We start from the raw sequence: 22735 nt of genomic DNA on the forward strand, positions 1-22735 counted from the left end.
ACCTGGGGTTTTCCATCCATTGGAAGAAATCCTCAATGGAACCGGAACAAGTGAAGATTTTCCTGGGAGCACAGATCAACACCTTGCAGGGCAAGGTGGTCCCCAGCGAGAAGAGGGCGAGAGCGCTAGTGAAAGAAACGCGGCTCTACCAGAAGGGGCAAGCTCGGACAGTGAGGACTGCAAGCAAGATCATGGGCATGATGGCATCATGCATCCACCTGGTACCCAATGTACGGCTCCACATGAGATCCATTCAAGAATGGCTACAGGGGCAATGATCACAAGCTACAGGCCGTTGGGAAGATCTAGTGGTTGTAACGCACGCAGTGCAGAAGGAAATGACATGGTGGAACATGGAGAACATAACATGGGGAAAGCCTCTAACGCCCCCAACACCAACAGTGACCATCACCACAGACGCATCCCTGAAGGGATGGGGCGCTCACATAGAGGAACTCAAAGTGAGAGGACTGTGGATACCAGCAGATGCAACCAAGCACATCAATTACCTGGAGTTGAAGACCATCTTCCTTGCATTGAAAGCTTTCCAAACGAGGCTGTACAAGCACACGGTATTGCTACAAACAGACAACACCACCGCGATGTTCTACATCAACAAGCAGGGTGGGACACAGTCAGCCATGCTTTCAAAGCTAGCACAGGAGGTATGGAGATGGGCCATCCCACTCAAGATAGACCTGCTAGCCATACACCTACCAGGGAAGGACAACGTACAAGCAGATTAGCTCAGCAGACAGTCAATTGGCATCAATGCACAAGAGAGAAGGTGGCTGTTCGACAGATGGGGAACACCATCGGTGGACCTTTTTGCCACACGCCAGAATGCAAAGTGCCAAAACTTCGCATCCAGACAGCCCAAGGAGGGATCCCTGGGGAATGCCCTATGGATAGATTGGTCCAGGACATTTGCTTACGCTTTTCCCCCGATACCGCTGATGCACAGAGTGCTCAGCAAATGCAGAACGAGCAACATGACCCTGATACTGGTCGCACCACAGTGGGCCAGGCAGACATGGTACTCGCAGATCATGGAGATGACAGTGTGCACCCCACAGATTCGCAAAAGAAAAGACCTTCTCTCCATGCAGAACGGAGAAGTGCTGCACCCAGAACCAGAGAGCCTGAGCCTGGTGGCATGGCTCCTGAGGACATAGAGTTTGCACATTTAAAACTACCAGAAAGCACCCTGAGGGTTCTTCGGGAGGCACGAAAACCCAGCACTCGGAAGTGCTATGTTGCGAAGTGGAAAAGATTCACAATGTGGTGCAGAAGAGAAAAGCTTCACAATAAAATGAAGGACTCCACAGTGCTGAAGTACCTCACGCACCTGCTGGAGAGGAACCTCGTTAAGAGTTCACTTGGCAGCGATAGTCGCTTACACAAGAGGAAAAACGTGCAAGAGTTTTTTCACATCACAAGTGGTGACAAGATTCCTGGAAGGAGCGAAGAGGATCGCACCACCCAAGCATGTGCCGCCACCTGCATGGAACTTGAACATAGTCCTAACGGAACTCATGAAAGAGCCTTTTGAATCACTTCACAAAGCCTCCCTAGAGATGCTAACAATGAAAACAGCTTTCCTGGTTGCAATAACGTCCTTACGCAGAGTAAGCGAACTTCAGGCACTAACGCTACAAGAACCCTACATACAAATACACAATGATAGGGTTGTGATGAGAACAGACCCACACTTCATGCCAAAGGTGGTGTCCAAGTTCCACATGAACCAGTCTATACAAATACCGAGTTTTTTCCAAAAACCAGCCACTAGCGCAGAGCGAGCTCTGCACACCCTGGATGCCAGAAGGGCAGTCATGCACTACATTGAGAGAACGAAGGGACACAGGAAAACAAAACAGTTCTTGGTGTCATTCGCCAACAGTTTCATGGGAAAAGCAGTAACCAAAGAGACCATTGCACGATGGATCGCACAAACAATACAGCTCTGCCACAAGCGAGCAGGACAAGAACTAGCAGAGGGGACACGTGCCCACTCCACTAGGAAGAAGGGCGCTACAATAGCCTTCCTGGCTAACACACCCATACAAGACATATGCCTGGCGGCAACATGGGCTTCGGTGCACACGTTCACGAAGCACTACTGCGTGGATATACAGATGAACAGGGAAGCACAAGTCGGACAAAAGGTGCTTCAACACATATTCAACAACCAACGCTCATCTTCCACCCAGCCGCCACAAACATGAGAAACCGCTACAAAGTCTATGTACAGCATAGTGAATCCAGAAAGAGTCACGCTGCAAAACGAATAGTTTTCTTACCTGTCCGTATAGTTTTGCAGGTTGAAGATCTTTCTGGATTCACTAGCGAACCCACCCACCTCCGCCAGAAAGATGAGGCTGGAGAGAGAAAAGGTGGTTAAAACAGAGACAAATACTAAAACAAAACACCTTAAAGGTTAAAAGCAGAAAATTACTTAATGGAACATTGCCATAACTTCGGAAACAGAACAAACACGGAAAAAAGAATCCGAAGATGGCGCCCAAGAGTCGTAGTGAATCCAGAAAGATCTTCAAGCTGCAAAACTATACCGACAGGTAAGAAAACTATTCGATTCCTATCATGGACCACAGCTATAGGACTGTGCAAATGGAGCCACGAGCTATAATGCTACTTTCTGAGCAGGGCTCGTTCAAAGCAATTCATATACGAAAGTGGATTATTTGTGGTGGACAAGTGTTAACCTCAAACAAACTGAGACCACCACCACCTTCTAGGTGTCACACAACTAAAATTAACCTGTGCTCAATCCCTGGGAGCGTGCTCGACTGTGCATTCACAGTAGAAAAAGTCTCCCAAAACACAATACTCCTCAACCAGTTTTAAAATAAAACGTTTATAAGTTAAATAAGACCAAAATGACAATATTCCATTAAAGGGAACTAGAGATATCAATTTTTAAAGATTTAAGTTACAATAGAGCCAAAAATTGCAATTACCAACAATATTGAATGGTCCCAAAACCGAGGAACAATTTGAGGCCGACTGTGAGAGCCGTGATTGGATACACCCTGTGCTAGCCTGAGAAGGGGACAAAAGCTGGGCCTTTCCAGGTGTCCGCTAACATTTCCTTGTGGCAGGGTGGGCCCTTGAATGTAAACTAACTTTCTGGGCCACCCCAGTGTGTCTGTCTGCAATGGGAAGAACACTCTTGAGCTCTCCCAGCCCGTGATCTCTGCTCTGGGAGCAATGATCCCAGCTCTTTCACACACCTTCCAGCCCAAGCACGGCTGCACAGCTCCCAGAGAGCTAATGTACCTAGCCTCCAGAAGCTTCAGGCATGGTAACGGTAACATCCTGAAAGATACATTGAGCATATATTGAATAAAAGTCTGCCTTTACCAATAGATTGTCTTTTTATTAACTGTATAAAAGAGCTCTTTTAATGGAGCCTGTAGCTGGTACAGGTCAAAGGTTAAAGATTAAAGTGTATAATGTATACTTGTACTTGCCCTGTGCGCCAGCTCCTGTCTGAACATTGGCCATGGCGTTGTAGATGTAGTCACGGGTGGAACATGTTTGCGATGTCGCACATGGTCCACTCTCAAATATTATGCATCCGAGCTTGTGGGCAGCAAGTTGAGTTTAGGTGTGACTTATTTAATAATTAAAATTAGGTTCTCCTACTCGTCAAAAGGGTGCTGTGCCGCAGGGTTCAATATGGTGCCATCTTTCCTCTACAACTATAGAGGCTGGCACAATGGGTGCTGCCGTCCACAAATGGCCGTGAACCTTTGGCCTGGGTGTATTTATGCACCAGCTACTGTAGGAAAGTTAAATGTGCCAGTCGGGTTTTAAGCAATATTTGACATGCTTAGGGGTCATACCACATACACTGGGCACAGGATAGCACTGTCCCAGTATGAGAATGCAAGATTTCTTCAGGTGAGTCCTAAAAAAAATAAACTGGGGGATAGAGCACCCAAAAAGGGACAATTTACAACAGTTGAAGTCTGTGTGTCACCTCTTAATATTGACTGCAGAACTGGCCATGTTCTCAGTCCCAAGGTGTTCTCCTTATACTTGGCTGCATCATTCACTTGTCAATAAATGTCACTTTTCTGCAAAACTTCTGTCATTCATAATTCACCCTACAGTCTCTAACAGGACCCTTTCTCTAATTGGGGAAGGGGGAGTTGGAAGAGGGCCATAAGGGGTCCCCTATGACTGAGTGAAATGTAACACTACCTGCACATGGCACATGTTCCCTTCCAAGATCAGAGCCCCAGAGAGTAGATGAATTACCACCCCACAGCTTGTCAAACCCTCCTCTCATATCCCAGCGTGTAGAGGTTTACATTTACAAAGGTCTTTCTGCGGTGTCATGTAAGGTTGCCTTGTAGGACTTGCAGTAACCAGAGTCCTGTTCCTTTCAGAGAAACTGAAGTTCACGCCGCCCCCTCAGCCCCTGCAGTGCATGGAGTTTGATAAAGAGGTGACTGTGGTGTGCTCGGCCACAGGCCGGGAAAAGCCTACAATTCAGTGGATGAAGGCAGGTGAGTATCTGTTTGATAAAGTGGTATTTTCATGTAGGAGTAGCATCCCATGTATCTTGCTAAAGTGTCCGATGATGGTGGCTGCTGGAAGATGGAGTGAATTTCATTTTTTTTATTTTTTCTGTCTGGGTAATATGGCCTTGAACAATTGTAACACCTTGTAAGAACTTTCAGAATTCCTCCTCTAGCCAGGTTAGTGTCTTGAAGTCATTTTGTGCATTCGTAACCACTACGGCCACCGCATTTTGTGCACACACCATCGGCTTCTCACATTTAATTACTTGGTATGCTGACATGAATTTTGCTGCCTCTTATGTTTACTTCTGGATGCCCCCCTTCTTCCACTCTTCAGTATACTTTAGTATTTTCAACATCCAGAATCATTCCCTCGACACTTACCTTTTAATATTTTATTTGACCAGCCCCCTCCAGGATCTTCAGAAACACTTTAGTGAGGTGTGCCCGAGTTCCCCTTTAATTCTTCATTTTTCTGCATCATATTGGATCCCCAGTTACAAGGGAATCTCTGCTCTATTATTTGTGGCTGTTTTTCTTTCTTATGTTTTGCTGTCTTTTTTTTCTTCGGTCCTTGTTTGCGGCACACATCTCGTGTAGACTCACACGCTGTGCATTATTCTGTCATCTAGCGATTGGGATTGGAAAGTGATTCAAACTTATTTAAAAGGTTTCCTTTTTGTATAGCAGGAATCTCACAGTGGCGTTGACCATGGACACATAATGTCCCTGTACGTAGCCGTTTTCCCTGCCACTTGTATTGGAAAGCAAAATGTGGACGTTTGATGCCCTACGTCTTTGGAACATGAGCAACAGGACCAAGATTTGAGGTGCATTGGGTGCTGGACAGACGATGATGGGTGAGGGTGGCGGAATCACGGCAGTGCACATAGGCACCAAAAAGAAAGATGGAAGTTGAGGGTCAGAACACAAGATGCTGGGACCGAGGCCGTACACTTGAAGGAGACTTCTTCTTTCTGTGGTATTTGGACCATGGGAGGGTTGGATAATATATTTCAGCAGTCTGATGTACATCTCGCTCTCTTTTGGAACTCGTGGGTAGGATGGAACGCAATGCATTTTAGACTTTGCCCCAACTGCCACAAGTTTGCACAAAAGGACACACATGCCAAATCTGAGCCTTCTAATGGATCTGCCATTTTAAAAGTGTTGAGCTCTTGTCACATTCTACCAAGGACTGTAAAGACTTAAGAGAAACAGTGCTGAGACAGTATGCCATGACACAAGCCAGGCAGTGCTTCGATAAGGAATTGAGGTTGTTAGATGACGAACATTTTAGCCTAGTCGTGGAAACCGATAATGTTCAGTGGGCGTAATGTGAATCAGATGTTGACGACATGACATCATCAGATTTAGAAGTTGCAACAAAGATGCTGAAAAATGTACTCGACTGCTGAAAAGGCATAGCCCTCCAGTGCATTCGAAGAACCATACTCCATGAACGAAAGGGTTGGATTCAAATTCTAAAAGTGTCCTCAGTGCGGACTGTTGGGCGGAAAAGTACTCCTTATGATAAGACATGTACCCCTGTCCTGAGTGCTCAACTGTACTGTTGTCTGGATCCCTAATGCTTATTTTTGTGTCATAGTTAAACACGAATCATGCGTGTGCGTCATGACAAAGGCCTGTCTCACAGCCTGACTGTGGTCTTGTCTGGCCGAGAGGATTCCCAGGGCCCCTATTCTCATAGTGGTGAAAGGCTATCGCCTTCACCAGAAGCTAAGCCAAAGAATGGGGTGATAACAGCATACTTGTAGTGCTGAGTGGAAGTGCACAGGTCCTTTTCACTCTGTCACTAGAGTGTGGCCTGCAGGCGTACCCACCTTTTAAACGTTCTGCTCCTGTGCCCTTAACTCACCCTTGGCCTACATCAGGTACGTGGTAGAGTGCTGTGCATGCAGGAGTAGTGACTCTGTGTTGGTTGTCTGTGTGCCTGGGAAGGTTACAGTACAAACGCTGAGCAGTACTGTGTAGGGATTAGTGCATGTGCTGAGTGTATGTATGCCTCTGGAGAGCACATTACATGAGATAGTGTGCTGCGTAGTGCGTGCACAATGGAAGCATGTGCTGTACTTTTGCGTGAAGTACAATACAAGAATGTGAAGTGTTGTGCAGTGTGCTTATGGTGAGTGTGTGGGTGGCAAATAGCACATCCTGTTACAGTACATAAAAGCTACAGTGCTTAACGGTGCACACAGAGAATGTATGTCCTGAATGTATGTGTGTCCGTAGTGGCGCAATGCATGGAGGTAACAGTACTGCAGAGTATGTGTGCTGTGGATGTACACGGGGTGCACGTGTGCCTTGTATGGAGGAAGCTGGGTTCAATTCTTGGAATCCCAGTTCTGTCTGTTGAAAATAGGCGGAATAGAGAAATCGCCCCCTTCCACCCACCACCACAGAATTGTGGATTGCTGTATGTCTGTCAGCTGGGTGGGACACACACTGGAGGAAAGGAGGAAGAGACTCCCCCTTTCCACTTCACAAGGGTGCTCTGTGATTGAGAGAGAACCCAAATGAAGGGGCCTGGACACATCTCAGGAAGGAGATCGGGCTGATAAGGGAATCATAAAGGGGGTAGAGCTGGGGGTTGGGATAACTTTTTGATGCACATATCACTGTGGTGGACATCCAGCTGAGAACTCTGGTCACTCCCATGAACGGTGTTGTGGGTCTATCAACCTCCGAGCCATCCCTGCTGTGATGGACAGCTTTTCAAGAGGAAAGAAGAAAAGGTACAGTGTACACTTGAAACAAAGCAGAACCCAACATAAAACGTCAGTATCGGACCCTAAAGCACAGTTGGTGTCTTGAAAAGGACTATCAGAGGAGGAGGTTGACACCCCTCGCCTTTCATCTGCCAAGCCGACAGACTGCTGTGCGAGAAGGGTAAGCTCTGTGACACTTCAAGCTGTGACCCGGATTGGAGGCGAAGGCCTGCTAGTCTCCTTGCAGGGAGAGGGCTTTTCACCCAGGGAATCCAAGAGCAGCTGCCCAGTGCCTGCCTACTCGCCAAGACCAGTGTACCCTGTGAGGAAGAGGACCGAGATCGAGGGAGCGAGGTCTAGGGGGTGAAAGCTCTACCAAGAGGCTTCCCTCAGTGAGTTGAGAACGGCTGCACACCTGTCTGGTCGCTGCTCATGTGCAGAAGCGATCCAGCGATTTCCCCTTCTACAGCCGTGACCAGAGCCGTTTCATGAGCACCATGTGGGAAGCGCAAGGGTTGTACCCCAGGCAGCCCAACTTCACTGCACAAGATCTGGACGGGAGCACCTGCGGAGAGGGCTGTTGCTGCACTGCTGAACATTAACAAAGATTCCTGGAGATGCTTGCTCTGAAGGCGGTGCTGATGGTTTCCTTGCGTTGATAACATTGAGAAATAGTTTTTTGAGAGGGGCGTTGAAAGCATGTAGTGGTCGCAGATTACTTTCACCTCCGTTGGTTGTTCTTCTGTTGGGGGGATTGGGGGCATAGTCTGTGTACTTGTTGAAGCCATTTTCTAGCTTTCACATTTTTTTGGTTCATTTCAAGGAGATTTTGTTACAGAAGCTTTGCGGTTTATACACTCTTGCTTGAAGTTGTTCCTTTCTTGGAAGGTGGCCTTTGTATAACTTCAGCTTGTATAGTTAGTGGACTCCAAGCGTTAACGGGCGAAAGCTTGTAGTGCACAAAGATTGAGCCGTCTTTAGAGATAGCCTTGTGTTCTCCTTGTTTAATGTTTGTCTCTCCGTTCCAAGTCAGTTAAACTGCTAACTTGCCAAGTTTCTCCCACCAATCTGAATTGGTTGCTGAAAGGCCTCAAACATATTAGAGGTTAGAGGGCCCTTTTACACTGCATTGCATGTACAACATCATTTAGGAAGCGAAGCAGCTCTTTGTAGGCTTCGGTCTGCCCCTCTTTGAGGAACCCGTGTTCGAGGCATGTGGGCTGCTGAATTCATATCTATAGCATAGATCGCCGCCTAGTGTTGGGTCCGGATGATTGCACATTGTTGTCCTGGAAGAGTCTTCGAAGTATCACGAGATAGGTGGCTCCTCCCCTGGACTACAGTGTGCATGGGCATCGACTCCATCCCCAGATTGTTTTTTTTCGCCATTGGGTTCGGATGTATATTCGACATCTCCAGTTCGGAATCGATATAGACTTTTCTAAAGGCCCGAAGGCCTTTCCCTATACCGTCGGTTTTGTTTTGCGGTCGGTGCCCAGCTCTGTTCCGGCTCAGTTCCCGAGTCAGATGTCCAGAGGAGTCGCGTAACTCTTCGGTGCTCGAGGCCCAGTCGACACAGCAAGACTTTCGACGACACATCATGGAACGGAGTCCGTTCAAGAAATGTCCCGTGTGCGGATCTAAGTACCCCCACATCGACGTCCACCCTGTGTGCAACAAGTGCCTGTCGCCGGACCACGATGAAGCCAACTGTATGGCTTGTTCCAGGTTTCGATCGAAGAAAATGATTCGACTTCGGCGCGTGGCGCGCCAAGAGACCTGGCAATCGGCCCCGGCACCGGTGGACATCTTCGAGAGAGAAGAAGCAGACGAACAGGAAGTTCATATGTGGAGAAGCGTGGCTCAGTGGTTAGAGGCGGCAGACCCGGAAGATGAGATCGGCCGTGGACCAGGGTTCGATTCCCCGCCTCGGCGGGTCTCGGGCTCAAATATTCCACGGACTCGACAATTCTCGCTCCGGTGCCTACTCGACTCACGGGGTCACACTCTGCGACTCTGGGCAATAGCTTGCTTAATCTCCACTACGGCCCCTCGCGGCGGGATGCCTGGCTTTCACCTTGTGGATACCCTGCAGGGGTATCTCACAGGGGAATACCAGGACGGGTTCCCTAAGCAAGCGCCTTGATACCTTCGGGTGATACGTGCGCTATATAAGTTGCAATACAATACATATGCAGATTTCCCCTCTGGCGGAGGAGATCGACTACGAATACGACGCAGACGTCGAGGTGGTCGAGGCAGAAGTCGTCGTCGACTGGGTAGGAGACGACCGTGAGGCCTACGGGGCCACGGAAGATAGCTCATGTGAAGAGCTAAGCCCCGAACGAACGATTACTAAGGTTCAGGTCGAGGGATCGCCACACGGCCTTACCCAAGACCTTCCACCCAGATCCACGGCCTCGCCTACGGGCCCGGCTACGGACACTTCTGCGGAGCCGACGTTACTCAAAACGAAACCGAAACTGTAACCTTCGGTGTCGACGAAATCGAAACTAATAGAGACGCCGTCGAAACAGAAGATGTCTGTCCCTCCGGCCGCCTCCTCGTCTTTCGATACGTCGGGGCAGCCGAAGCCGAAGAAGGCTGTCGACCCGGGGAAGTCGACCAAGAGCGCCGAACCGAAGTCTGTCAAGGGCGCCGAGCCGAAGTCGGTCAAGAGCACCGAGTCGAAGTTGGTCAAAGGCGTCGAGCCAAAATCAACCAAGGGCGTCGAACTGAAGACTGGGGCCCCGCACCCAGTAGTCAAGGCCACCGACACGAAAACGTCGGTGCCGTCAGCACGGAAGGAGGGCACAGCGCGCCGAAGAGGGCTGATCCTGTACCTCGGCCGGAGAAACAGAAGGCATCGACGCTCGAGTCTTCACTCGCTGGTGGACCGAAGACGTCTGTCGGGTCGAACGAATCCTTTACAAAGCAGGTGTCGGATTCTCTCCAACGCATCAGGACCAAGGCTTCCGCGGCCGCACAGAAGGACGCTTCCACCGCAAAGCCAGCTGCCACAACGCCAAAGTCTTCTACGCCAGTCCGCCGAAGGTAGCACCGAAGGCCTTCGCACCACGGTCGGTCACCGAAGTGCCCATCCCAGTGTCTACGCCGTCCAAGCCTTCTCAGTCCCTTGGGAGCTTGAAACCTCGACAACCCTCAGTGGAGGATCAGTCGGAGCACTATATCGACGCCGACACCGGGAAACTTACCCTCTACAAGAGGAAGATCACGGCAACCCAGCCTTTGGAGTCCTACACGATTCCTTTGAAGCACAAAAAGCCTGCTGCAGAATCCCCAGTTCTGGTGGAGCCTCTTGCTCCACGGACTCCACGAGTGGCTACACCCTCACCCACTTATTCGGATGTGGAGGGTGGTGAAGGTGAAGGTGAAGACGAGGAGTTTAGCTTTCCTGCCAACACTGATCCTGAGGATCAACGAGACTCCTGGGCAGATGCAGGTGACCCAGGGGATCAGCAAACTGCCCAGGACCCTCAGGTCTACAACGTCAAGACCTCTCCCACTGAGGATTCGACGGAATTTAATGCTCTAATTGAAAGGGCGGCTAAAAACCACGACGTTCAGCTGCATGCTGACCCCATCGAAGTGGACTTCCTCTTTGATACCTTTTCCACAGCAGAAAAGACGGTCAAGACTCTCCCCATGCTAAAAGGGGTTCTGAAACATGCTACAGATATTTTTAAAGAACCCACACGAGCCAGGGTGATCAACCCTAGGATTGAGAATAAATATAGGCCGGCGCCTGGCGACCCCACCTACATCAAAGGCCAGTTGCCGTTAGACTCTCTGGTCGTTTCTAATGCTCGGAAGAGGGCAAACTCGCAGACAACTGGTGATGCTCCTCCCCCAGACAAGGAATCTAAAGTGCTGGAGGCATCAGGGAAGAGGGTGGCGGCTCAAGCGGCCAATATCTGGCGTATCTCTAACACTCAGGCACTCCTGGCCAGATATGACAGGGCACACTATGACACACTAGAGACCCTGTTACAACATCTTCCAGATCAGTATAAGGAGGCAGCTGAGATGCTTATTCAGGAAGGGAAGCTCATCTCCAACGCTTCAATTAAGTGTGCACTGGACGTGGCGGACACCGCGGCAAGAGCCATTAACACCAGTGTCATGTTAAGACGTCAGGCCTGGCTAAGGATCTCCGGTTTCAAGCCGGAGATACAAACTACCATCCTCAATCAGCCAGTAAACCCAGATAGGTTATTTGGTCCCGAGGTAGATACCACCTTAGAGAAGATAAAGAAAGACACCGAGACTGCAAAGTCCATGGGGGCTCTCCAGTCCCAACAGTTCAGGGGTAGTACCTTTCGTCGCTCAGGCAATAGAGGTGTTTCCAGAGGCCAGATGTCCCAGCAAACACAGTACACTAAAAGTGGGACGCAGACCTCCTACAATAAGCAGAATAGAGGCGGCTATCGTGGCAACAGCACCAAGGGCAAAGGTCATGGAAACAACCACTCCAGAACCTCCGCCACCAACAAACCGTGACGCCTTGTCACTGCCCCCCGACCATACAACACCTGTCGGGGGGAGACTCCAGCAGTTTCTGCCAGTCTGGAAATCCATCACGACAGACAGGTGGGTCAGAAAACTTATCCAGTACGGTTATTGTCTGGAGTTGACGTTCACTCCACCCAACATCCCACCAAGGCACCGTCCTATGTCAACAGAGCATTTGCACTTATTGCAGCAAGAGGTTCTTGTCATGCTGCAAAAAGGGGCAATAGAGCTGGTGCCGGTGGAGGACAGGGGATCAGGAGTGTACTCCCTGTACTTCCTAATCCCGAAAAAGGATGGGTCCCTCAGACCCATACTGGATCTCAGGCCCCTAAACCAGTACATTCTCTCAGAACACTTCCACATGCTCACGCTGCAGCAGGTTCTTCCGTTGCTCAATCAGGGAGATTTCCTCGCAACATTAGATCTCAAGGATGCATATTTTCACATTCCACTTCATCCATCACACAGAAAATACCTCAGATTCACCATTCAGAATCAGCATTATCAATTCAAGGTCCTCCCTTTCGGAGTGACCACAGCACCCAGGGTGTTCACAAAATGCCTGGCGACAGTGGCGGCGCACCTCAGGAGACAAAACGTTCATGTCTACCCTTATCTGGACGACTGGCTTGTCCAAGCAAAGTCAGCCCAGCAGTGCGCCGCAAACATGTCCTACACCATTCACCTTCTTCACAATCTGGAATTCTCACTCAATTATCCAAAGTCGCACATTCAGCCAGCCCATGTGCGGCAGTATCTGGGCGCTACGATAAATACTCTGGCAGCCACAGCTCAGCCAAATTCTGTGAGGATCGACCGCATTCAGTCGCTGATCCAGAAGTTCAGACCACAACACTCGCTTCCAGCGAGAGTGTTCATGCAGTTGATAGGCATGATGGCCTCCTGCATCTTCATAGTCCCGCACGCGAGATTACATATGCATCCGCTTCAAGAGTGCTTGGCGCACCAGTGGACTCAGGCTCATGGACAGTTGAAAGACCTAGTGTTGGTGACCGGTCGGGCATACAACTCTCTGCATTGGTGGAATCCACACAACCTTTGCAAGGGCCGACCGTTCCAGGAGCCTGTACCACAGATTATCATGACAACGGACGCATCTCTCCAGGGATGGGGAGCTCATGTACTCCACTACACGGTGGAGGGACTATGGACAACGCAGCAAAAGAAGATGCACATCAACTACCTAGAACTGATGGCAATCTTCATGGCAATGAAGGCATTCAAGGTACACCTGTGCAACAAAGTCGTGTTGATCCGAACGGACAACATGACAGCCATGTACTATAATCAAAAGCAGGGAGGTACACACTCTCCACAGTTGTCTCATCTGGCTCAGAGCATGTGGAAGTGGGCCATTCAGAGGAACATCTTCCTCATGGCGGAACACCTCCCGGGCAAGGACAATCAGATGGCGGATCTGCTCAGCAGGTACAGCTGATAGAGATCGCAGGTCACCCGACCAATATTTTCACCACTTCGGTCTCGGGCCCATATATTTTAATTCACCATCTACATTGATCAGATGACCTTACAATCTACTACCAATAATTGTGAGTCCCTTTCTACTATTTCCTAGTGTACCCGACTTACCATCCACCGATACGGGTACCTATGACCACGATGGGTCAGGGAGCTAGCTGTAAAAGGAAAGGAAGGAAAAATACAAACCCAACATATAAACTTTGCTTTTTCATGAAATGACCACGGACAACTGGAAGTTTTAAAAAGATTTATCTTAGAAATTCAATCTTTTAGAATATACACTCCATTACAAGGAGACAGTCTAAAATCAAATTTGTAAAGAATATATAACTATACAGAAGAACAAAAAGGGAAATCATTTATGTTTTAAATGCTAGTACGACAGGGAACACGCTAAGTGGGGAAGAGAATATTGGTAATACTAGAATGGACATTTATAAATGAGCAAGCTATGGTAAAATTTTAGCTATAGGGTATATTCCATGAACATAACTAGGGTACTTTTTGGAATCCTAAACAAATTATAATAAGGGCAAAGTGAACACGCTAAAAATCAGAGTTACTTTTAGTCAGTTTTATGAGAGAAGATTAGAGACCACATCAGGAAATTACAAACTACAATGGAGAAAATGATTTCTAAAAGGTAGGGTAACATAGGAACACGCTATGAAATTAAATGCGAATGACTTTTATGATCTGCGATAGTTGCGAAAAAGCATGAAGAATTATCATATGCAAAAGGTATGTCTTTATTGAAGCAAAGACAGAAGAATAGAAAGGTGCAGTTTTAAGAGTTTCAGAGCGATATTTACCTAGACTGGTGTGAAAACCAACCCTGGCCACGGGTCAGTTAAGGACAGGAAAACCCTCAAGTAAGGATAACCCTCAATGGGACAGCAGGTGCAGAATGGACACCCCAGGACAGGACAGGAAAACCAGATTAGGATCAGGACAGGACCACCAGGATACGACCAGCACCCGCAGTTTGGAAGCAACGCCAGCGCTCCACCCTCTCTGCAGCTATCGATCAGGACCCCGATTGGGTCAGCGAATTCCCCAGCAAAGTGCTCCGCCAGCACTTAAGGTTCAGTAAAACCTTCAGAGTCTATGGTCAATTCGGACAGAGTGCTCCGCAGCACCTCTGTATCAAGTCACCTATTGAGTGCGTTGGGTCAGTGACAGGTCAGCTATTCAGACAAGTCGGACAAATTCCCTAGGTGAACCTAGGCTAGATATACTGTTTTGGGACAGTGTACCACCCCCCCAAATGTTGCAAAGTGTCAGAATCCCCAATTTCGATTGGTCCTAAGGTAGGATTTGGTTAACACACCAATCAGAACAGACTATTGTAAGACCTATTTTGCATTGCAAGGTACCGCCTAGCAAGATTGGGGTTCCCATGAGAAGTCGCACGGAATACAATAGGAAAGTATACAAATGTATCGAGTAAAGAACATTTTCAGTTTCATAGCTGGGTGAAGGTGCATCTTCCCAGGCACACATTGGCTGCGTTCCTTCTCTTGGCGCTTTGTCAAAGGCACCTCGCTACTTCTGGTCCTGCGCAGTACCGCGCTTCAAGATGGCCTCAAAACCCTCATCACTCCTCCGTACCGATGATACATGAAAAGTAAGCGAAAACAAATTAAAACATAGAAATAAATGAATGTATTACATCTCATGTTTTTGGACTTCAGGTTTCTTATCATAAAAATATACTATGCATTTATGGGTAAGTGCAACAGACAAAATCACAAGAGCAGCGGGGTAAGCTTCACCTCGTTACTAGTAAGCGCGGCCATTTTATGGCTATTACGCATGCGCACCCTTTCCCTCCAAAATGTGACTGCGTCACGTCACGTGATTATGCCTAACGCATGCGCAGAATCAAAATGCAAGCAGCGGCCATTTTAAAGTACGAGAGTTATTCGTATTAGTGAAACACATAGGCAAGCTTCTCTAATATACATGTATTATAAAAATAAAGAGATTAGTAATACATACAATTTATTTATGGTGTTACAACAGATTCGAGGTTCATGACTAGAGCAAGTCGCGATGCGAAACCTTGCTCTATCAATCCCCTCTTTGATGATATTTATTATCATCACCAAATAATGGAACCAGATGCCAACTTTCACACTTTGTACATCTCAATTTCCTCCAACAGGCGATTCAGTTTCTCTTTCTCGTTTTGGTAGGGTGAAAATTTTTCACCCTTTTGTAAATCTGATTATTCAATTCTTCCAATTCAAGCTCATCCACACCTTGTTTCACACCTCTTCTATTCAAAGTGTATTTCTTTGTGTGTTTGTGACATTTGCAACAGACGAATATGAAAAATAAGATAAACCCTATCACTCCAATTGGCATCAGTACCTTAAACAATAAGCTTTTACCTAAGCTAGGAAACCAATGACCTACATTGGAGAGACCATCAACCAGTCTCTTCCAGGCACTGTCAACCTCGAGTGGTTTTAAGTTCCTTTTCCAAATTAGTAATGTTTTTCACATATCTTTTGAGCTGCACACTTTTGTCCGGAATGTAAGTGCAACAATGTTGCGCCTTCAACATCCGGCAGACTCCGCCCTCTTTTGCTAATAAGGTGTCAAGAGCAAGTCTGTTCTGCAAAACCATTGATCTGATCGCAACCATTTCTGTATTGACCAACAGGAATCCATGAACTGTGTCAGTAGACAGCACATCCACTATTGTGGACAATTTGCAAATTCTGTGTGTGTTCAGAACCACTCCCACTCCAGGTATCAGTGCACTAAAAATACTACCCATTATTTCACCTACACTTTCTCTTTTACTACGCACTAAGCCATTAGTGTTTTCATTGCTTCCAGACATTTCATTCACATGGTATATTTTCGGGAAGACAATGCCAAAATAGCAGCTTCCATACCAGTGATCCAGCAATTTGAAATAAGCCTTGTCTTCACATATATAATAAATCCCAGGAAACACAGGCTCTGACCCATTTTTGAATCCCCAACCTCCAATTACCTTGTAATTGTGCTCACATTGACTGGAACCAATGAAAATGTTATTATAATAACTAGTCTTCTAGCGGTGAAGACCGAGTTTCCCTTTCTTTTCGAAATCCAGCAACAAGGCAGGACCCGCCCCACCACTTGGGGTGCTCTCCATGTTCTCAGCCCATTTTGGAGTTTTCTGTCTTTTGTCATTTGCCTTTCTTTGGAAACTCTCCCTTCTTTTCTCTGCCATGTTTAAAAATATTTTCTCTTGTTCATGCAATGAACAGGTTAAGTTGTATCTGTGTGCTTCATTTAAGTCTATAGTACCTATAGTCAGAAAATATTCTCCCATATAACGTATAACGTCACTTTTGGTATGTACAGGATTCAGATTCCCACGTATAGGAAGTTCAGAAAAGATCACGTCATTGTTAGAGTAATAGTACTGTAATGGTCCTCTTTTATAAAACAAACTAGCTAAAATGCTACAAGAAATTCCATAGGTCAGGGGCAGGTGATGGTAAGTCACGCCTTCAGCTACAGAAGTAGGTAGCTTCATGCAGACATAGCAGTCTTCTATTTCCATAGTTTCTACATAGTGTACTAATAGGTTTGCGAAAACATTTAAATGAGTCTGGTTCTTGTGAGAAGTTGGCCTGATATGCAGTGCTCACTATTCTAGTGATCACTATGTATCAGTCCAGACAACCCTTATTGATGATTGGTTGTAAGTCAACCTTATAGACCAGCTATCCTAGTAGCATGGATACGAGCAGTCTAAGGCTAAGACTCTAGAGGGCGTGTTAAGCCAGCTGTTTTACCATCACATTACCCTTTGAACACCAAGTGAAAGGACACCACACAAGTTGTTATCAAAAATAAAGTATATTTATTTATAACAAGTCTACCCTGGCTCTTTATGAGACAGGGAGCTAAGCACACAACAAAACTCTTAAAGAATTACTGAAAGTCGCACAATTTACACAAATGCCCGAGGGGCACGAAAAACCATATACACAAGAAGTGGAATGCGAAGTTACTAGCAGGTAAGTAATACTTTTCTAGACTGTAGAAATGCTAGGCCTACAATGCTGACCCCTTGGATTAGAAGCAGGAGGCCTAGGGACGCCGTGTACAGAGTGGGAACTCTCACGCATAATGCGGGAACAAGTCTATGGATACTAGCAATCACAAAGTTACTGTTCTCGGGCGAACCCGACTAGGTGGGTCGAAAACAAGAGTGGATCCGAACACTTAGGGTGTTGGACTATGCTGGAGCACCGGAGTACTCAGTTTACCTAGCCCAGGGGCTGCGGCTGCATAGGGTTCAAGTTGCGTCGGAAACCCTCGTTGAAGAACCAGGAGCCTGAAGAAAGAAGTTGCTGGCAGGCGGCCAGTGAAGAAGTTCGTGGTGATCCAAGCCTGGATCAGGGAAGAAGACCTGTAAGCAGAGGGGACCAAGTTCTGAATCACTAGCCAGTGATTTAGGTGGGCACCAGGATGGCACCGGACGAAGTCACCTCGACCAGGTGAGTGGGCGCTGCTGGGCTCTGCAGTCTCTCGGACCAGGAGGCGTTGTCGGCGACCAGGATGGAGGTGCGAGCTGTCCCACGAAGGTATCTGCTTCTAACGTCGCTGGACCCAGGATGGGGGCAACAGTCTTGGCAAATGCAAGGTCCACGCGGTGGACCTAAAATGGCGTCTGGAGTGGACCAGGAGGGTCCAGGGTGCTTCTCTGTTGGAGGGGAGCAAGGGCTAGTCTGGAGCAACCAGACCAGCAGTGTTTGTCGTCGTGGAGCGTCGTAAAAGGGCCACTAGCCAACGGGCAAGTGACCTCGACAACGCGGTGAGCAGCAAAGAGCAGAAGGGCCCCACGCAGATCTCTTGGATGCAGGGGGGCTGAACTTCGGTGCTGGAGCTGCTCAGGGTCGGGGCTTCTCTTACCCCAAAGCACTCAGTCGAGGGTCATTCGGTGGTCGTGCTGGACAAGCGTCGTGCAGTCTTGATGATGGCCGGTCCCTCGACGTCTCGTCGCACCTGTGGAAAAGTCAGCCCATAACGCACCTGATGCCCAGGCTGCTGGCGCAGGACGCCTCTTAGTTCCCATCTTGAACAATTACCAAATAAAGAGACGGGTGCTGGCAGCAGGAAAACAAGAACAGAGTTTTATTTCTCATGAGGACAGCCTGTCATTTCGGACACTCGCATAGTGTCTTCAGGAGGTGCTCTAACAAATTTCTCTGAGGCTTCGTCTTTTATACACATGTTTATGATGCACAAACATTCCTTATTGCAATAAAGACGCTTTGAAGTAGGAAAAAGCATGCTTGGAATCCCAGCTTCAGGCCTATTCCCATACCAGTCGCTCAGATGTCATCCTCCCCTCCTAAATGTAACAAGAGATTGTGATCTCTCAGCCGGACATTCCTACAGGACACCAGGGCAGGAGGGAATGATCAGATCAAAGGTTGGGCAGGCGATAAGATCGGGCACTTCGGTTGGTGTATCACGGTTTTGTTATGCTGGGCAGGAAAAGGGGGGGGGTACATCCACGAGGCTTGGTCTTAGGACTTGGGACCGGGTCGAAAGGCCAAGTGCAGCTGGGGGGGCTCGTCAGCTGAGGGGAAGGGTGTTCTTGGGAGGAAATGGGGGGGTGTGGGTCAAGCAGGAGTGTTACTTCTAGAGCAGGGTCACGCAGAGGGAGAGGGTTTTATGGCCGATGCATGAGCAGTGCGCGCGGGGAGGGGTGCCGGGGGTTTAATAAACGGGCAGAGAGGCCATGGTGCCTAAAATGGCTGTCGTGTACGTGTGTGCATGGGTCTATGCTGGCGGGATAACACAGTCAGTGTTTCACGATATCCGTTCTGCTTACAACAAGGGGTACAGTGAACACAAATGAATGCCGCTTATGTGCATATACATTGCCATTTTCAACACACCCACGGGTCTCAGCTGGGCTGAAGATGTAGGTTGAGGTCAGAGGTGCCAGGGAAGCCGGTTCTCGTCGAGCTGGGCAGTCTTGATCCGGAGGAGAGACTTACAGCAGACCGCGATGCTTGGTTGGTGCCTGCTGCTGCAGGGTGACTACTCCTTAGTCACAAGGGAGAAATCTTAGGAAGAGTCTTGAGTTCCTCTTGTAGAAAGTCGGTTCAGGATTCAAAGATTGATCTAATTTGGAAGGGGGCCAGTTCCTACCTTTATCCTGCAAAAAGGGGCTGGCACGCGACTAAGTCCTGCCCTATGGGTGGGACTAGGAGGGGGGTGGTTACACCCCTCTCCTTTGGCGGGCTTTTCCCCAGATCAGGGGCTGGAGTGCCCCTGGAACTGGTTCAAGCCGGCCTATGCACAGTGAGCACCGGGGTGCCACTTGCAGTCACCTTCCTCTAAAGCCCTGCCTACCTAGGATACACAAAACCCTGTCTGGGACGGTGCTGGCACTGCCCCTGGCAGGAAACCCTTTGTCCTTGCCTCCTGCGCTGGGAGGACTCCCAGCAGCAGGAGGGCAGACTTGTGTCTCGGTGGCAGCATCCATCTTGTGGAGCTGAGGCTATGTCTGACTTTAACCGGGGTTACAGGTTACCAACATGTCGTGTCCCTCTAGAAGGGTGGAATGCTAACCCCGTCGCCAGAATTGGCGAGGGGTTAGTATTCCAATTCATATGACACCTTACTCGACATGTTTTGATAATGTTATACCAAAGTTAGCATATGACCGCGAGGTACATAATGCACTTAAGAGGATATGGTATAGCGTTATCATGGAACAGCTATTAGGACTTGGTTCCGCAAGCTGCAAACGGGCTCAGCTCATGCCAGAGCACCATTTCACATTATTCCACGCACTCTGCCTTCAGGATTGTTAAGGCCTGCCATAGGAGTGACTGATAGGAATATATATGTCCATTTTAGGTTTAGATATAGGAATACTATATCTAAAGCAAAGGGTGATTACACCACCTTGCCCCAGCTGTCAAGCAGCCAGTTTTGTCTGATTTAGTCAGTCAACTCAGGGGTGGCATAATGCATGCTGCAGCCCCTGGGAGACTTCTGGGTACACCTCTGCCCTGGTTACAGGGACACAAGAGAGGGCCCAGTGCCAATTCAGTACCTGGGTACAATTTGGAGTAGAGAGAACAGCTAGGCTGTGGGTCTGATTAGCAGGCCCACAGCCAGGGAAAGTCGTAAACCAGTGAAGCAAAAAGCAAAAATCTGGGTGATCATAGGATTGCAGACCCTACTCTCCTACATGACCCCCCCCCCCCAAACTTTGGGACAATAAGCTAACCTTGACCAGGTGAGTCTTCTTGCTCTAAGTGGAAATACCTGGAGAGCCCATCAGCATTGCCATGATCAGTACCAGGTCTATGCTCCACTGTAAAATCCATCCCCTGTAGGGAAATGGACCACCTAAGTAGTTTGGGGTTTTCACCCTTCATCTGATTTAGCCATAAGAGGGGCTTGTGGTCGGTCTGAATCTTAAAGTGAGTGCCAAACAAGTATGACCTCAACTTTTTCAGGGCCCACACCACAGCAAAGGCCTCCCTCTCAATAGCTGACCAATTTTTCTCTCTGGGGGTCAGCCTTCTGCTAATAAAAGCAATGGGCTGGTCGTTACCATCAAAATTCAGCTGAGATAGAACAGCTCCCACACCCAACTCAGAAGCATCTGTTTGGACAATGAAGGTCTTGGAGTAATCTGGACTCTTTAGGATAGGGGCTGTGCACATGGCCTGCTTTAGGTCATTGAATGCTTTCTGACAGCTTGCTGTCCACTGAACTTTCTTTGGCATCTTTTTACTTGTCAGGTCATTAAGTGGAGTCACAATGGACCCATAATTCTTGACAAATTTCCTATAGTAACCAGTCAGGCCCAAGAAAGCTCGAACCTGAGTCTGGGTGGTTGGAGGAGCCCAGTCCTTGATGGCCTGTATCTTGCTCTCCAATGGCTGAACCTGGCCTCCACTTACAAGGTGGCCCAGGTATACAACCTGTGTCTGCCCTATCTGGCACTTGGTGGCCTTGATAGTGAGGCCTGCCTTTTGCAGAGCCTCTAACACTTTCCTCAGGTGGACCAGGTGATCCTCCCAGGTGGAGCTAAAGACAGCTATATCATCAAGATATGCTGCACAGAAGTCATCCAACCCAGTGAGAACTTGATTCACCAGCCTTTGGAAGGTGGCATGTGCATTTTTCAAACCAAAGGGCATTACCACAAATTGATAATGCCCACTGGGGGTAGAAAATGCTGTCTTGGGCTTGGCCTCCTCAGCTAACCTGATTTGCCAATACCCAGCTGTCAGGTCAAATGTACTTAAGTAGTTGGCAGAAGCCAATCTATCTATAAGTTCATCTGCTCTTGGTATTGGATGGGCATCAGTCTTAGTGGCTGCATTGTCCTCTGTAGTCTACGCAAAACCTCATCTCTTTCTTACCACCCTGGGTGTGAGGCTTTGGCACTAGAACGACTGGGCTAGCCCAAGGGCTATCTGAGGGCTCAATGACTCCCAGCTCCAACATTTTCTGCACTTCTGTCTTGATGCAGTCTCTGACATGATCAGGCTGTCTGTAGATTTTACTCTTGACAGGCAGACTGTCTCCAGTGTCAACTTCATGGGTACACCAATCAGTTTGACTGGGTGTCAGAGAGAACATATGTCTAAAGGACTGCAGAACTTGTCTACAATCCTGTTGCTGATGTTCAGAGAGGCTGCCACAAAAGACAACACCATCTACTGATCCATCATCAGGATTCTGAGTGAGCAGGTCTGGGAGAGGGTCACTCTCTTCCTCCTGTCCCTCATCTGTGGCCATGAGCAAGCTCATGTCCTTCCTGTCGACATATGCCTTGAGCCTGTTCACATGGAGCACCCTGAGGGGGCTCCTGGGAGTTCCAAGGTCCACCAGGTAGGTGACCTCTCCCTTTTGCTCAATGATGGTGTGGGGCCCAGACCATTTGTCTTTGAGTGCTGCTGGGGCCACTGGCTCCAGCACCCACACCTTCTGTCCAGGCTGGTACACAGTCAGGACAGCCTTCTGGTCATGCCAAGCTTTTTGGAGTTCTTGGCTGGCCTCAAGGTTTTTAGATGCCTTCTCCATGTATTCAGCCATCCTGGAGCGGAGACCAAGTACATAGTCCACTATGTTGGTTGCAGGCTTTTTGAGAGGTCTCTCCCATCCTTCCTTCACCAAACACAGGGGTCCTCTTACAGGATGCCCATACAGAAGTTCAAAAGGGCTGTAGCCAACCCCCTTCTGTGGGACCTCTCTGTAAGCAAACAAGAGGCAGGGTATCAGGACATCCCATCTACGCCTGAGCTTTTCAGGTAGTCCATGAATCATCCCTTTGAGGGTCCTGTTGAATCTTTCAACAAGCCCATTGCACTGTGGATGATAGGGTGTGGTGAACTTGTAGTTGACACCACATTCCTTCCACAT

General features: G+C 48.3%; 1 protein-coding gene across 1 annotated transcript in view; it reads left to right on the top strand.

Annotated features, from left to right (window-relative positions):
• The window catches only part of PTK7 (protein tyrosine kinase 7 (inactive)), a 428597-nt gene that overhangs the window by 247428 nt on the left and 158434 nt on the right, over nt 1-22735 (top strand). Inside the window, exon 10 of the mRNA XM_078647273.1 lies at nt 4419-4538. Within this exon, the coding sequence (XP_078503399.1) occupies nt 4419-4538 (120 nt within the window). The remainder of the gene's footprint in view (nt 1-4418; nt 4539-22735) is intronic.

The sequence above is a fragment of the Lissotriton helveticus genome, chromosome 6 (assembly GCF_964261635.1).
Source record: "Lissotriton helveticus chromosome 6, aLisHel1.1, whole genome shotgun sequence".
NCBI classification, from domain to species: domain Eukaryota; kingdom Metazoa; phylum Chordata; class Amphibia; order Caudata; family Salamandridae; genus Lissotriton; species Lissotriton helveticus.